Here is an 18378-nt window from a genome sequence, read left to right as displayed (position 1 = left end):
ACTTTACAATACTGTACTGTATACTGTCCTGCAGTTTATATTAACATGTTAGGCATCCTTTAAGAAAGACATCACCAATCGCACATCACCACATTTTCTTGCTCGCAGAGCTGTCATTTGGTCTCTGCTCATTTTTAAGCGTTCTTTCTTACGTTGATATTAATATTAGTATAAGGATATTAGGATAATAAATAAATAAATAATGTAGAAAAAGAAAAGATGAAAGAATTTATTTTGCATTTTCATATCCTAGAGATTATAAGCACGAAACATAACAGGGAAAAATGATTCTTTAGAATGCCATTCCCTGAAACACAGAGCCAGTAGATTAATGAACTGTTTCATTTAATTTTCATTTGTGTCCTACCATTTTAGTGCACTTGATATTGCAGGCAAACTTTATATGTTTTCATCTAGAAACTGGATGGAAAATCTGTTCGTTAAAGGTACAACAATTTCACACCTTTGGGGTTTCCCAGAGAGAGAGAGAGAGAGAGAGAGAGAGAGAGAGAGAGAGAGAGAGAGAGAGAGAGAGAGAGAGAGAGAGAGAGAGAGAGAGAGAGAGAGAGAGAGAGAGAGCCATTTATCGCTAATTTAGCTTATAGTTACCAACTGATGTTCCTACAATTCTGATAAGAGGGAAGACCATTTCTGACCAAATTCAGTAGCATACCAGCTTTGAAAGAGGTAGGATGTGTCACTCTGTTGAAGGCAGTGTGATATGGGATGTGGCTGACCAAGATATGCTGTCAGTGACGCTTGACAGGTTAATAAGGCGGCTTTTTTCTTAATTTATAGCAACAAGAAAAACGGGAACGACTTCAAACAACTAACTTAATTAGTTGTCACACTTCTGTAAGACAATTGTTTAATTTGTATCAAAGATTTATCTAATTTGTATTAAACGTTTTATACAGATTTTGCTGTGTTTACAGTAATATTAATATTTCAAAATTAGTAAATCATTGTTGTAAGTATTTTAAAGGTGTATATACTTAAGAGTAACAGTTTTAGGAGGGTAATGTAAGTTGATTTTGGGTGTTTTGTAGGGATGATGGTTTGTGGTGAATTTTTGTCTGAAATATTAAATTAGGCAGTGAACTGCTAAATATGCAGCTATAAGCATTTTACAGTAGTTTAAATGTACAAGGTATAAATATACCTGTACTTTATGGCAAAAACATGCTTTCACATATATATACAACGATACACAGGAATTTCTTCTATAGCGGTGTAGGCCTGGACGCTTTTATCTCGGTGAGCTACTGTACTTGCAAAGAATAATTTCTACATCATGCAGCAATAAAACTGGAGTGTGCATAGAAACAAGCCCACAAATCACAAGATAATAGTTCCTACCCACAAATAAACACATCCTTGAGACAGGAGCTAAGTAAGTAACAGTTATACTTTCAAAAAGGTAAAGGCCACCGCAGTAATGTGTACCAATCTGGGTTCATGTATGACAGTTTACATTATTTCTACAAACTCAAAAAACCTGCTGAAAAGGTGTATCAGAAAAGGTATACCAGAAAAGTTGTACCATTATACTATGAGTAAAAATGAGCATATTTACCATCAGGGAGCGGTCTTGTTGTACTTCCTTTGCCGCGCTGTCGTTTCTTTTTTGTGTTTTCTTGACCGTCGTCATTTCCATCTTCAACTTCTTCATCCTCACCACCACTACCAGGCTGAGACGCGACCCTCGCTGGCTTTGGTTTTCTCCCTCTGGCTGCAATCGTAGTTCCTTTTGGCCGGCCACGCTTCTTCTTGATGACGGCCTCCTCTAAAGCGTCTAATTCCTCTTTCTCACTTTCTTCACTTTCATCTTTCACTTCCTCAAGACTAGCTCGATTCCGTGTACCCCTCTTCGCACAGGCTTCCCTACCAGTTTCCTCAGATCCCTTCACAGAACTATCAGAATGACCTAAAGCTACAGTTCTTTCACTCTCTTCCTTAGTTTTAGAAGAGTCCTGTCTCTGAATTACAGTTTCCCCCTTATCAGATACATCCTTACTTACTATACTTTCACAATTATCATTTCCGTGTTGTTTGTCTTTTTTATTTTTTCCATCACCTACCTTATTACTCTTATTCATAATGTTTTTCTCACCATAAATATCATTGTCTTCATTAGACTTCTTGCCATTAACCCCCGAGAGCTTCCCATCACCTTTTGATTCAGTCTTTCCCAGCTGATCTAAATTCTTTTCAGACTCTAAAGTTCTCAAGCCATTCACTTTAGCTTCATCACTGTCAGCAATCCCATCTACTTCCTTCAAGTCATTATCTGTTCTTCCACCTTCTTTCTCCTTTTGAGACTTTATATCGCCTGATGTTGAATTGGACCGGTTGTCTGACGCAACTAGAGTGCTGTTTCCACTGCCCCCTTGCTTGGTTTCAGCATTGGTTTCCGTTTCATCACCGTTATTACCAGCATCACAATCTACACCATTTCCATCTCCCCAAAAATACATAACATTTTCCTCAATAGTTTCACAATTGTCTTCGTTATCAACTACATTATGGCTATTACTAACATTATCAAAGCATTCCCACCATGGCCTAGAGGAGTGACAACCTTCTAGATAACGCAAGTCATTACCTGACTCGCATTTAGCACCTTCACCCTCACCTTTCACAATCATCACAGGTTCTTCAATGGCTTCGCCTACTCCAGAGTTTTTAGTTTCCGATTCTGGTTTTTTCGGTACGTCTTTGCTAGAGGTTTCTGCTTTTTTCTCTACAGGCTGAGTTACAACAGGTTTCACAGGTTCTCTACTAAAATTGTGGAGTTTTAAAAGCCTCCTTGGGGGGTCACTACTAGGTTTCTTAACGTCTGTACCCGATTTTACTTCAGCAGTAGGAGGTTTTGCAGCACCAGTGCTTGGTTGGACTCCAGTACCAGTTTTTGTCATGCTGTCTTCTTTTGATGAACCAGTTTTTGTCATGCTGTCTTCCTTTGACAGACCAGTTTTTGTCATGCTCTCTTCCTTTGACGGACCAGTTTTTGTCATGCTGTCTTCCTTTGATGGACCAGTTTTTGTCATGCTGTCTTCCTTTGACAGACCAGTTTTTGTCATGCTGTCTTCCTTTGATGGACCAGTTTTTGTCATGCTGTCTTCCTTTGACGGACCAGTCTTCGTCATGCTCTCTTCCTTTGATGAACCAGTTTTCGTCATGCTGTCTTCCTTTGATGAACCAGTTTTTGTCATGCTGTCTTCCTTTGATGAACCAGTTTTCATCATGCTGTCTTCCTTTGATGAACCAGTTTTTGTCAAGCTGTCTTCCTTTGATGAACCAGTTTTTGTCAAGCTGTCTTCCTTTGATGAACCAGTTTTCGTCATGCTGTCTTCCTTTGATGGAAAGACAGTCTTACTTAGTACAGGAGTCTTCCCTGCATTACTTTCCCTCTTAAGCTTTAAATCCTCTGCAAGTGTACTTGTTTTAGGTTCTTCCTTTCTCATAACCTTTGCCTCCTGTGGACCACCCACTTCCTTCTTTTCATCAGGGCTGGATACATGTGACCTCTTCAAAAGGTTCAGGACACGTCCAGAACCTCCTAATGGTACCTTAGGAGATTCCTTTTGAGATTCTAATTTAGCATCCTCAACTCTAGCTTTCTTTTGAGGGGGCTCTGTTACAACTGCATCCTTCACTAATGTTGGTGCTCGTGTAAGTGGGGTCGGTATCGTTGGGCTTGTCGTGAACTTTGGTGGTGAACTGAAATAGGTAGATGATGTACTTTGTGTTTTAGGAGTACTACTCGATGAAGGTGTATCCTTATTATTAACAGGGGCTGCTGGAAAAGCTGTCGGTACTTTGGGAAATGGTTCAGATACGACAGCAGATTCCGCAGGTAATGAAGGAGCCATCTGTTCAAAAGGTGGTGCTTTACTGGGAGGAGTAGAGATGTAAGTACTGCTTGATGGTAATAGTGAAGGAGGTTTGAAATATTTCACCAATTTATCTTTACTGACTTGAATTACAGGAGCACTCGGCACATCATTGGATGTTAATTCACGAACTGGTGGGAATGTTCCTGGAGTTGGAGGGAAGGGAGGTACTGGTGTTTCAGTCTGTGCTTCAGTTGGTATACAAGGTGCTACACTGTCAAGAGGTGGTGCCCGCATATTTGGAGTAGGAATTGCTTCAGCAGCACAAGCTGGAACTACAGGAGGCACCGATTTAAGAGATAATACTGAAGATGTTGGGGTTACATCTTTTGGTGTTGATGGATGAGTGCTTTTCGACGGCACTGGAGGGAAAGGCGGGATAATATCTCCAGGTGCCAAGGCTACACTTTTGTCACCTGACACAGACTTTAGAGGATCCCCAAGCACTTGTACTTTGTTCTGCTGAATTTTTGCTGAAGACTCATTTGAAGAAAATCCTATAGTCTTACTACTAGATGCAGAGGATGATGATGGAATACTGGATGTCACATTAACAGATGAAGATGGAGGAGGAATTTTACTGTGTTGTACTAAATGAGTTGAAACAACTGCAGGCGATACAGCAGACTGAGCTGATGGCAAAGATTTAATGGCAGCAGCAACTGAAACTGTATTTGCTTGACTTTTTGAAGATGAAACAGTGTGTGAATCGCTTGGCAACTTCTCAACCTCTTTATTTTGTGGTAAATTCTGTGCTAAGCTAGATTCCTTTTCAGCAGGAACTGTTGAAGGTGAAACTGGTCTTGCGACTCTACCAGAAATGACAGAGGGTGGAGGTGACAGTGGACCCTCTTTACTTGGCTTCACCTCTCCTGAACTGTGTGACCCACTCTTTCCCAATGGTAATGATGAGGGAGATAGAGGGCTACTTTTACTTGGAGGTAATGAAGATGGAGACAGAGGTCCAGTCTTGCCACATGGAACTGAAGTTGGAGATAATGGTCCACTCTTGCTAGATGGAACTGAAGTTGGAGATAGTGGTCCACTCTTGCCACATGGAACTGAAGTTGGAGAAAGTGCTCCACTTTTACCAGGTAGAACATGAGCTTCAGTCTTAGTAAAAGGTACTGGAATCACAGATAATGATCCTACTTTTGAAGTTGGAGAAAGAGGCCCCAGTTTTGAAGTCGGTGACAGTGGCCCAGGTTTTGAGGGAGACAGAGGCCCAGCTCTTGTAATTAGAGAAAGGGGCCCAATTTTTGAAGTAGGAGAAAGTGGTCCTGTTTTGGAAGTAGGTGAAAGTGGTCCTGTTTTTGAGGTTGGTGAGAGTGGGCCAGCTCTTGAAGTAGGAGAAAGTGGTCCAGTTTTTGATGTAGGGGAAAGTGGGCCCACTTTTGATGTATGAGACTGAAGTCCGGCTTCAGAAACTAGAGTAGGAGCATGTCCAGGTGATAAAGGTACCTGTTTTGTTGCTGGTGTTATAGTTGTTGATGCTGGCAAATTCTTTATGATCGATTCTGAACCTGGAGGCAACACACGTTCCTTTGGCGGCTGAACAGGAGTTATGGATACAGATCCAATTGATGCAGGGAACGGAGATACCCATGGCTTGTCAACCATTGCTTTAGGGGCAGGAGGTGCAATAGATACAACATTTTGATCTGCTTTGCCACTCTCCTTTGCATATTGTAACTCTGGATTGTGAAGGACTTTATCCTGACTAGGCCCCACACTCAATTCACTAACCTTGGTTTCTTGTTTTCTTTCATCACTTGGTTTTACAGGGTTATCAGATACTCCCGCTGGCCTGATTCCTGATTCCTTCTGACCCTCTGAAGGTACCCTTTCAATTTCTTTTAGTTTTGTTTTTAATTTTTCATCAAGTAACTTTTCAGGGGTGACAATGCTTTTTACTGCTTCTTTCCCAGCAGCAAGAGCTCCCATTCTTTCCTCGTTTTGTTTGCTTAGCTTGTCCCATACTGTCTCCTTCCGCTTGACTTCCACTTTATCATTTGCTTCTGGTAGTTTATCTCTTTCTCTCATAACGGTATCTTTATTAACAGGTAAAGGTTTTTCTTCTGGTTTTTTATCCACTCCCTGAAGACCAGTAGTATTTTCTTCTTTCCTCACTTCCGCTGCATTTACTTCTTGTACTGGTTCATCTTTTACATCTTTTCCTCTCTCTGCATGTGCTTTTGTTTCACCAGAATCTGGAATTCCTTTCTTATCTTTCAGATTTTCTTCTTTACTTTCAATCAGCTTATTTGGCATTTTATTTTCCATTTCCTCCTTTTTCTTGATGACTGTTCCTTCCAACTTTTCTCCACTTTTAGGCACATCTTCCGTCTCCTCTACTTTTAGCCGTTCTTTCACCTTTTCTACGACTTCACTTTTGATCTTTTTTATGGAATCATCTTTAGTCTGACCAGTATCAATAACCGGAGATGTTCGGCCACTGGCAACTGGTGTGGCAGCTTTACTGTCAACTGGAGTGGGAGCTTCGCTTAGTCCCATCGGAGTAACTGTCCCACTACGACTTCCATCAACAGACATCTCCCGACTCGCACCAGGGGGCGACTCTGAATCAAGTTCAGCAATGAGAGCCACGAGCTCTTCTCTTGTGCTGAAAATGAGAAGATGCAATGAACCTGAGTTGAAGACATAAGCAGAATCTTGAAACAAAACTGGTGGTATGGAATGTTCATTACTGGTAAATGTTATATTTGAGTTAGTTCTCAGGTATATTTACAAATGTCGTTATCCAAGAGTTCTCAGGCCCAGCCTAGGGTAAGATTTTGTTGAAACCAGACTCAACCATAACACTTTTAAAGCTCTATAACAGTTTTGAAGACAAAAATTCAAATTGTCTGTAATTGTGAAATAAAATTAGGTTGCATCTGACATTTAAGTTTACCAGAGGCACAGTATAGTCGTAACACTGAAAGCCCAAAATGAAAAACTGCACGCCTATGATATGAAGTGCAAAAACAAAAAGGGCTGATGATGTAGCTCTATCACTACAGAGAAAGAGTTCATAGGGATGTTCAAGAAAAAGCTGATGATGTAGCTCTATCACTACAGAGAAAGAGTTCATAAGGATGTTCAAGAAAAAGCTATTAAAAAAGGATAGATAAAAACACACCACCACTAACCAACCTCTTCTCCCACTTTCATAAACACTAATACTAAAAAAATATTATCCCTTCCTGGGTTGCTTCCGATGGCTAACATTAAATTTATTTGAACATCCTATCACAATCAATTTACATGACAATAAACACTCTTTATTGTCTACAGAGGTCCACTAATGAGAGAGTCATGAGATTCTACATTACTGGCAGCCAATACAAATACAGTATCTATCAAATTTTCAAATATCTGATAAGTAATAAAGACCCTATAGCATAGCCTACACTTCAATATTTTCAAGTTATCCCACACCTAACACTAATTTCAAATAACTTTTAGCCTAAACTATAATAAACTGTACTTTATTCTTACCATTCAAGATTTATCAGAAAAAGCAGCCTAGCCAAAAGTACAACAAGCTACGTTAAGTCTGACAAACAGGTGTTACTGTATTAGTACCTGTTCAAATGAAGAGGCATGTGTAGTAACTGACATATCGACTCACCTAGCCACAAGAGTCCAAGTTTCTTCATCCTGATCATCACAGTAGATGCGAAGATTAGCACAGTCATCCAGCTGACACCAATATGAAACCCCTTTTTTATCACGTCCACATGGTTGGAGACGTAATTCTGAAGCACCAAGCAGGTTCACCTTGTCCTTGAAGCTTTTATAAAGGTCAAACTGTGCTTCAAGTAAGTTCTGGAGGAAAAGAAATAAAAGATTACTATTGAAGAAATGTTTTTCTTTACAGGTCCAAACTTAAATCTTGGAAATTCTTTTTCGCTATTGCAATAATTTATTGCTTCAAGACCATAGTCCCCAAAACAGGAAGCAGTAATTATCTGATATTTAAAATTACTGTTCCCATGTTTTTGACATCGGCAAAATTAACACAAAACTGCAACTGGACAGCAGAACAAGAATTTGAAATCACTTACTGATGGAAAAACTGCAGTACTACATGAAAGTACTTCTTACAATAAGCTATATTCTTAAAAAATCCCCACACTTGAAAGCTTCATATTTCCTTGCACTTAAAGTCTGTCCTTGCACACCGCTGTTAGCAATGTTTGGTAGTAAACTATACTGTACAATATGATACAAAATACAAGCTCCAAACCTTGAAAACACGGATCTTGACTTCCAATTTGGCTTTCTTAAACCCAAACCGTTCCAATTCCCAGCCATCTTGATGTGAATAGGAGTGTGCAAAACGCTGGAGTCCTCTTTCCCAACGGTCAAACTTAACTGATTTATTAATGCGTCGTAGCAGTAAACATACACCTTGTGAGAGAAGTGGGTTTACTGTGGAAGAATAAGCAATTTTTTCATTACAAAAATGCCAAAATTACCCTTGTACATACATTGGAATCATACATACAAATGGATCACAGCTACATGGAATAAAAATGCTAAAAAAATTCAGCAAGAAAATAAACCAGCACACCTTTACTGTAAATACTTACTCCAAAGATATGCCTAACTACTACCCAAACTAGAAAAAATATAACTTGGCCCTTAATTCCTAAAATTCCAATCTTATATATTTGGAATAACTCTTACATAACCAAATCTTATTTTTGAGTGTGAGACGACAAAATATACCAAATTAAAAAGAAATTTGTATTTTCGCTAGCATACGAACCTATGCTTTCATATACTGTCTGGAGTCATCTGCACTTTAGCTTTGGCTGTTCTTCAATTGTCTCTGAAAGCTCTCTCTCACAAAAACGAAACAAAATAAAAGCTTTCCACTACATCATTAAGGCAATACGGCCTGGGATGGGATCACCCTTAACCTGTTAAGCGCCACCCACGTAATAATACGTTTACTGCGATCTACTCGGTAGCGCCTTCAACGGGATATTACGTTCAAGACTTTAACTCTGCTTTTCAAGCTGTCAGCCCCGTAATAATACGTTTACTCGTATGGAAAATGTTGGAACATCATTTGGGAACACTCTCAGAACACGTAAGTTGTAATTGATGACTTATTTCCTCCCTGGCAACTCTTTTCAGTTGGTCGCTTGATGCCTAGATGACTAATTTTTTTCAGTACGTTTCGGACGTTTTCAGAGATAACATGGCCTTTATGTCTTTCTCAATGAATGTCCCAAAGAGGAGGCGTATGTCTTCAGGTGAGATAAATCAAATCCTAGACGAGGTGTCTGATACTGAAGACATATTTGATGATGAGGGCTCTAGTTCTGAATCCTCCATGATGAGGATATTGAAGAAATAAACTTTTCTTCCAATAGCGGAAGTGACGATGACTTCTCACTGCCGAGTGACTGGATTCCGAGAGGGAGAGAGAGAGAGATCCCTTTACTTTTGTTGCTGATCCCGGCGTGAAATTTTCAGTTGAGGATGAATAGAATCCATTAGAATTTTTGAGAATTAATTTGATGATGAAATCATTGATTACCTCGTGAAAGAAACAAACAGATTTGGAAATCAGTTTCTAGATGAGAATGTAGAACATTTGTCTCCACAATCATGAGTACATAGATGGATTGTGTGTAGCCCCTTGCTTTAGAGATTGGCATACAAAAGAATAATAGTGCATGTATGTATAACACTTTTCGTTCAGTATTTTGTGGTCTTATGAAATAAAATAATAGTAGTATTAATAGTTTATCAAATCATTTAATAAAATTCCTGCTCTTAACTACAGTCCGAATTATAAGCATAAAAATCAATATTAACTTTGAAAAACTATCATCAGTGATATGACCGCTAATTGCGAGAAAAAGCGTGACGGTACGTTAGCAGCGAGCTCATCCGGGAGGGACGCTTAACAGGTTAAAAAAGAAACAACACTTAATCTGTGCAATGTTCTCTTCGCCCCTGAAGGAAGACGCACATTGGATAATTATCATTCTGTCGCTCTTTGTCCTGCACCAGGGGACAAAAACCAATGCCCAACACACAGAAACAGCGATATAAACTAGACTTGAAAAAGTAACACCATACGCGGCAAATAGAGTCAGACAATCTCCAGGTACGGGAGTATGTTACTCCCAAAGAGTAAAGAAAACAGGATGAACAAAATGAGACGACTCAGAAACATGCTGCAAATACAATGGCCGATAGAAGGTTGGGCTGGGTTACACCACGTGACCCAGGTAGCGTTAGATTCTTTTTCAGAGACTGTTCAAGAACAGCCAAAGCTATGCAAGCGCGGATTACTCCATACAGTAATACCTTGATCTTACGTGCTTCAAGTTGCACAAATTCCCAAACACGCGACATTTGCGAAATCCTTGAGAAACCCTGCAGAAGTGTTCATGTTTAATTTTTGAAGTAATTTTTAAGTTTTCATGCTTTTAAGTGTAAATTCTGTAAGAAAAATGTATTACATATTTTTATTTTTTACATGCATACATATGATACAAAAGTAATTACAGCAAGTACAGTTAGTGTACTTTTGCAAGATGTGATACCCACTTGCAAAGTTACTGCACTGTTCAAAGATGATACCCCTGCAGAAAGTGTTTGTTTAATTATTGTAATAATTTATAAGTTTTCATACTTTTATGTGCAAAATCTGTATGGAAAATTTGTATTATTTATATTTTTGTACATAAATGATATAAAAGCAGTGCTATTAATATATTATGATACCTGTCAACCTAAGCCAATTCTTACCAATCACCTCTCATTCAATGGGCATTCTAAAGATTTTATATGGCATAAACAACTAGGGTACAGATCCAGATGACGTTTCTCCGTTACCCATTACCTTTTGAAAAGATGTATATGACACCAACTTCTAGAACTTGGCATACTGTATTTTGTCTTCTTTTTTTTTTTAAATACTGTACCCTTCTCCTATAAGAGAAGAAACCAAGAAATATGGTGTCTGTTACAATAGGGTGTGTACTGGTAACTGCAACTGAGACAATTACATACAAATATTCTTTGTTTCACATATGCCCATCATTATGATACTCTTACAACTAGTCATTTATGATCGCATTTCAAACACACAATCGCTACTATATCACATTTCCAACAAACAATTGCTACTATATGCACAGAGTACATACTGTGTATGGTAACATAATCAACACATGTATAGTAGGTTTTAGGAAGTCCATAATTCATCTGTGGCAAATAACACTGATCTATTATGGACTTGGCAAAGTTTTATTTTGCTCACTATAAATTTTTTTATGATATAAAAATGGTTGGTATCATTTAGGAACTAAACATCCTTAATTCACTGAAGTATATGAATAAAAATACAAACCAACATATGGAAAAAGTAAAAATTATATGAAGTTTACCAAAAAATTTTGACATATGAGGTCATCAAAAACAATAAACAACCTGGTAACACAAACCATTCAATGCACCTCCATCTTACTATACATTTAAGAGTACATTTACATGGTTAGTCAAAAGGCAAGGCAAATAAAACACTACTTTTTTGAAGGTAAGAAGTCATGACAAGTCCTGATGACACATATCAAGTGTTTCATGTAACTAAGCTCAGCTTGTGCTGTACAGTGAACCCCCGTATTCGCGGGGGGTGCGTACCGCACCCCCCGTGAATAAGTAAAATCCGCGAATACTTAAAACCTCTCTAAAAACACTTAGAACTGCCCATTTTGATAGTTTAAACACAAAAAAAATCCTGTAAAATGCTTATACCCAAGTATTTTAATAGTTTTATCGCAAAAAAGTGCATTTACTCATGAAAATGACATGAAAATACAGTAACTAGTGAAGATTTCTCAGTGAAAAAATACAGCGAATGGGCGAATTTTCCACGAATAATGGTTAGACATGTTCCAGAGAAACCCGCGAATGCGTGAGTCCGCGAATCATGAGAACGCGAATATGAGGGGTTTACTGTAAATCTATTGTGCTCAAAAAGATCCTTCACTTCTCACATAATGGATCATGCGAACACTATCATTACAAATTTGCCGAAACTACTAAATAATGAATTATTGACAGTCCATTGGAAGTACTTCAGGAGAAAGCTCAAAATAAAAAGTAGATATGGGTGATGGATTGGATTAAAAAAAAAAAAAGAAATCATAGGCTTCAAATATAATATTCCCAAGACTAAAAGATAGTTTAACATAAAAACAAAAATAATGTATATATATATATATCACAACATTCTAATAACAAAGTTCAGTTTGATTTAAATTTCCCAAAAAACCTATTTCCTTCACGTAAGATATGGACGTGAAACCCTCAACTGTGGTACACCACAAGAATTTCATCGTTTCAAAACATACTCTCAATCTTGCAATCCTATTTGCCATAGCCTACATGAAATCAAAACAGTGACTGCTGAATTTCCTATACATTGTTTCAACTTTAAGAGCCTATGCAGCTGTTACTGCTGACAGTCAAAACTTATCAGCATATTTATATAAGTTTTCAACAATTTTTTTATTAATAAAAAAATATTTTCTTTCACTTTTTTATGGTCATTCAACACATTCTGGTTTACGCTGGAGTCTCAATTCAAAATGTAAAATACTAAAGTAGACGGAGTCAGAATCAGTGTGACTACTTTACCTCCCAGCAAAACAGGAAACTCTGCCAATAAGCAAACATCATTCAACACCACATACAGTAAACCCCCCCCCCCGTATTCGCGGGCTCACATATTCGCGGATTTCTCTGTGGAACGTGTATACCCATTATTCGCGGAAAATTCGTCCATTCACGGTATTTTTCACTGAGAAATATTCACTAATTACTGTATTTTCATATAATTTTCATGACTAAATGCACCTTTTGTGATAAGACTATTAAAATACTCAGGTATAAGCATGTTTATATGGTTTTTTTGTGTTTAAACTATCAAAATAAGCAGTTCTAAGTGTTTTTAGAGGGGTTTCAAGTATTCACGGATTTTAGCTATTCATGGGGGGTGCGGTACGCATTCCCCGCGAATAAGGGGGGTTTACTGTATACAACAGTTCACCTCCCAGATCATCGATTATCACAAAAAACTCTCCAGCCAAAGAATGTTCATCTCTACCCCAAGTACACTATTTGAACAAATACCTTTCTAAATGAAACAGAGACAACTAGGTACACGGTGTAACTGAAGGATGTATCTTTGAGGCTTTACAGTAGCTTTTCAATAATCAATCATTCCTTTTGATGATATAAATAAATCACTCAAGAGGCTGGAAGACAGACATATAGTTTGGCCATGTGATGAAATGGGATGCAGAACAGGAGTTAAAGGTTAGGAAAAGATAATAAATGTTGAATGAAGAAGCTGCAGAATGAAGTGGCGTCAAGAGGCTAGAAAACAGACAGCTAGTTTGACCACATGATGAAAAGGGATGCATTAGAACAGTCAGTAAGCAGTCCCTGGTTTACGACGGGTCCGGCTTACGATGTTCCGAGGTTACGAAGCCTTTCAAATATATTCGTCAGAAATTATTTCCCTGTTTACGATGCGTCGTACGCCAATCCGACAGAAGAAATATGGCTCCAAAACAGCAGAATAATCAAAATTTGGAGGGGTTTCTGATGAAAAACTCAATAAAAATGCAGTTTACATTGTTTTCACTACACCCAAAGCATTAAAAGTAAGGTTTTCTTAGGAATTTTGATGATTTTCGACAATTTTTTGGTTTACGATGATTTTCGGTTTACGACGCGGCGTAAAAACGGAACCCCCGTCGTAAACCGGGGACTGCCTGTACATGATCTGGAAGTGGAGATGCAAGAAATTAAATATAAAAAAAAGTCAAAGATGAAGACCTAGATTTGGATACTCAGGCAAAATTGGGTACAAGACAATACATCTTAAATCTAACCCCACAAAGGGAAAACCTGGCATAAAAACATTAATGACTGATGATCGTAAGCCCAAACTGACTGACTAACTGATTTACATCGGCTCGCATCAAGAAAACATTTATGGTCACAATTATTCAGTTAGTGAAACAATGTGGTTCGGATTCCACAATAAGCTGTACGTCCCGTTGCTAAGTAACCAATTGGTTCTTAGCCACGTAAAATAAGTCTAATCCTTCGGGCCAGCCCTAGGAGAGCTGTTAATCAGCTTAGTGGACTGGTAAAACTAAGGTATACTTAACTTAGTGAAACAATATGGAGTCCAACAGTTACTTTATCAAAGGTGTGGATGTTTGTTAATGTAAAGAGGATATAAGTTCTGACATCATTTTATCCAAAAAACTGTAGGTCCTAACATTAAGTTTCTGAAAACAACTTACGAGATTCTGCTTGGCATACATATGATAATGTTAATATGGAATGATATAAATTTTACGAAATAAGTTTAAACTTAGTAGGAGGGCAATGTCCTCCCTGCGTCAGGTTGGATAATGTACCCTTGATTAGGTTAGAATGCACTATTAGAACTGTCATTATTATTTATATATAACTGCATTAATTTGCTCACTATACTTTACAGTATAGCAGGCTACCACTGTTGTACCTACAGTTAACTAGCATTCAAGTGCTGCTGTCATATCTTTATCTTGTGCAAAACTAAGCTCGACCCCTACTGACTGTCTTGCATTTTTTGCAAATAAGTTACATTCATCTTTTCAACAAACTCCCAAACTGTAATGGCACCTGTAACTTATTATTTACTGGTAATTTCTACTACCTTTGTCTAATATTTTTATTAAAATGTCAAGAAATGACACTAAAAAGTTTTCCAACTGAGACTTAAAAATATAACAGGTTCAAAATTTTAAAGAAAATTTTTGGTAAAAATTTTTCAAACTACAATGAAATACTGAAAGAAAAGACTAGGCATCTGATAGTTATTTGATGTGTTTCTGATAAATTTTGCAATAACTTCTATTGCATACAGTTACTTGACCCAATACGTACCCTTGGAAATCTAACAAAAATGGTTTACCACACTGGAAAATCATGGTTTTTGGGTAGGGAAACATGAAAACTTGTGAAATACTGTGAAACATTTGACCTAACCCAACCCAGGAGTCTGTAAATCAAGAGTAGATTGCACTTAACTTTTTAGGGTGCCAGGTCATACCTGACCAACCAACTCACTTCTACCTGCCCTAAGGTATCATATATATAAAAAAATTTACTCATTTCTCAGTTATGAGTTGTCCTTTTTGTATATCACCAAAGGAACTTTCTGGGGGAGGGGGTTAATGGCTTAAAAATTACTTACTTTGTAATAAAATCATCAGTTTTGACTAAATACAACATTCTTTCCTGATCTAGGTAGTCAAAATCACATCCAAAAATATAAAAAAAAAAAGCTGGAAAATTAAACTTTTACAACCAGTTATCTCACACTTACGCTAGATGTCATTATCGGAACCTGCACACATTAAAATATGGCATTTTTAAAGAAAACATACTATTTTTGACACTCGGGAAAGTTTACTAAGTCTTGAAAGCATAAAAATTGTTAAAAACTGGAATGCCCATATCCACATACAACAGGAGATTTGTTGGATAACAAAATGAGATATGTTGGCCAATAACTGCAGTGTACAAAGCACTGCAAAACAAACACAACCCCATCTTGTTTGGAAACAATTTCATTGCAAAACAAACCCCCACCTCATTTGGAAACCATTTCTAACAATTTTATTATGACGGTAAAATTGTTTGAAGTATATACTATATATAAAAGAATGATATTTCTTTTACTCTATCTTATTGCAGATTCAAAACTGCCGTGATTCCCCTATATTAAAAGATATCTTAAGTGGGATACTGCATTACAACTTGGTGGCACGGCTATATTAACATGCACGTTAAATCATGCCTAAGTATGTCCCTGTGCAAAACCATGGGAAACGGCCAATACCTAGCCTATCTATACTTGCCTTTGATTGTGCAAGCACTGGGATATCAATGCAACGTCAAATATGCACAAAGCAAACGCTGAGCAATGAACGACAAGTGTCTCTGGCAATACCACTAGGCTAGGGCATTACAATGAAATAGGGTTTGCACCATACCTATAAAAAAAAACTGCTATTCACTTGCCAATTTGACAGCAAATTACTCACTACATTTGGCTATCAGGCTACAAATGCTACCAAAAATAACAATAAATCCTTCTAGCCTGCACTTGTTAGGTTAAAGGCATTGCTTATTCAGACCATTGTTAAAGAAGCTAAAAAAACTTGACAATTCTATGGTTAAGACACAATGACAGGTGTGGTGACTAAACAGCCTGGTGCTTTAGTTCACAGACAAGAACAGGGTTTAACCTACTGCAAACATAACCTAGCATGACTATCCTAGGTTAAGGTGATCTTAAAACTATGTTAGAATTTATTTTCTTCATTCTGGAATGGGTATAAATGCATTAAAGCCTTTGCCAACTACGGGCATCCTCTGAATACCCTCTCACGAGGTGGGGAAACTTAAAACTAACCTAGTTTGAAACTAACTAACCTCTCTAAACCACATTACAAGAAAGCAGTAATTACAGCATAACGTCAATTCCACACAGCCTCGACAAGCTGGCAAGACACAGCTGCACAGCACAACAGCACTTGACAACAGACCCCTCGCTCAGGTCAAAACCCCCCCCTCCTCGACGACCTAAAGCACCAGCGACCTTTGGAGCAACTGCGATGGCGAGGCACACGCAATTGAACGCACACGTCACTTCAGGCGTTCACGTCACCGTTCGGCAAGGTCACTTCGAGCCAGGTCAAACACGTCAGGCGTCACCGAACCAACCAACCGCCCCCCAAAACGTTTAAATGTGGGAGGCTTGGGTCGAGCCTTCCTTCGTGTTTTGGTTTGGGAGAAGCGGCGACGACGACGACGACGTCACGACCATACACGCCTACTATTTGCCTCGTCGCTTCCCAAAGCGGACAGTACACCACCTGCCGCGGCGCCCAACGACAAATTCACAGTCAGGGCTCGAGGCCTACACCGGCTGACGGGGCGTCCGTCAGTTCGTTGGGCCGTATTTGAGGGAAATACCACCGTCCGAGGCCGCTCAGGGGACTCCGATTCGAGAAAGAAGGGGTTGTTGCTAAGTTCGGGGGGATTTCTCCCCCGGAAGGGCTTACCGTTGTCTGTATCTTCGAGGAAATTCTGAAGCTCGCCTATGTTAGGAAGGGGTAACCCCAGCTTCTCCCCAAATTTGTCGATAAATGAACATATAACCGCGAAATCTGCGTGACTTGTACACAAATCTTCATCAGTGGACGCCATTTTCACATTGACGTCAATAAACGCCACAAAAACAAAAGTGTGATGCCAGCGTCTTCGTGGAAACAATCGAGCATCGGCGGCCCGCCGTCGGGTTCGAAGCGCCGCCAGGGAGTCTGCCGCAAGCGACGGCGCGATCTAATCCCATGAGCGACAACTATGCATTTTACTTATAAGGCTTCGCCAGCGTCTATTTGTTTTCCATCACAATCTTGGAAGGTCTAAAACTGAATATCAATACCTCCGGTCGGATAAGTGTGTCCTCATGCCCGAGCTGCTTCATGTTTTCATATTCTCTTCAATAAAACACATGCAATGTCAGATGTACAAGGATATGCATTAAGTAGTATCGTATTATGGCTAAACAACGCATTATATTTAGTTCTCGTCATTATTATGGTTGCACTGTGTGCCGACGGTGCCCGCCAATATTTTGGTAATTGCCAACCAAGGTTAACGCTTTGACCTGAGAGAATGAGCTGGGCGAAACAAGGATATGTATTCCACGGTTTGTTTTGTTTTGAACTGAGGTCAACAAGGTCACATTTCCTTGTTTGTCGAGTAGGTGTGTCGAGAATAGTAACATGCCAGCGGGGATGAAAGAAAAAAAAAACACCGTGGATGAAAGGGTTTTGCTTTTTGTTCGTGTGGTCGGTTTTGTCTGTTATCGTTCAAAAGAACAAGTGTCAAATCATTTACTTTCACACTCGCGATTGTTTTTCGTTTTTATTTTCGTACCGGTAGAATTGATTCCCAACAGTTTTTATCAGTAAATTTCGAAAATACATCCGTAGAAGAGTTCCTTTACACGCACATTGACATTATATATAAAAAAGAAAAGCTGATGTGGAGAAGAATAAGAGAAATAACTGTGTGTACCTATCTTTTAGTTATTGCACTGCAGTAAAAATTAAGTATAGACTGTTATCAATGATTTGTGGGTTAAATGACATTCAAGACCTGACAAAATAATTCACACAAAGCACATTTCATCCACCGTAGGCCTATTTTCTTTTGCTAGCCTTGTGTCGGAGGTAAAATCTTTAAATTTTGCGGCTCTTTAACCATGACTAATGTCTACATCAACGAAGGAATAAAAGCGTTGCCTTCTTTTGTTTGCCTGCCAATTTTGCTGCCAGATATTGCATTTTTAATAGCTTGTAAATCTTTC

The 18378-nt window shown here is 38.6% G+C and overlaps 1 protein-coding gene across 6 annotated transcripts in view; it reads right to left on the bottom strand.

Annotated features, from left to right (window-relative positions):
* LOC136825294 (titin homolog) overlaps positions 1-17342 on the bottom strand; it is a 53460-nt gene extending 36118 nt beyond the window's left edge. For all 6 annotated transcript variants that reach the window (XM_067081398.1, XM_067081401.1, XM_067081400.1 and 3 more), the window contains exons 1-4: positions 17066-17342; positions 8149-8333; positions 7531-7727; positions 1577-6519 (exon numbers count right to left, since the gene is read on the bottom strand). In XM_067081398.1, coding sequence (XP_066937499.1) covers positions 1577-6519; positions 7531-7727; positions 8149-8333; positions 17066-17210 — 5470 coding nt within the window. In that variant the 5' untranslated portion in view covers positions 17211-17342. The remainder of the gene's footprint in view (positions 1-1576; positions 6520-7530; positions 7728-8148; positions 8334-17065) is intronic.
* Positions 17343-18378: the final 1036 nt, after the last annotated feature.

The sequence above is a fragment of the Macrobrachium rosenbergii genome, chromosome 37, assembly GCF_040412425.1.
Source record: "Macrobrachium rosenbergii isolate ZJJX-2024 chromosome 37, ASM4041242v1, whole genome shotgun sequence".
Classification (NCBI taxonomy): Eukaryota; Metazoa; Arthropoda; class Malacostraca; order Decapoda; family Palaemonidae; genus Macrobrachium; species Macrobrachium rosenbergii.
This window is presented reverse-complemented; position numbering and strand designations above follow the sequence as displayed.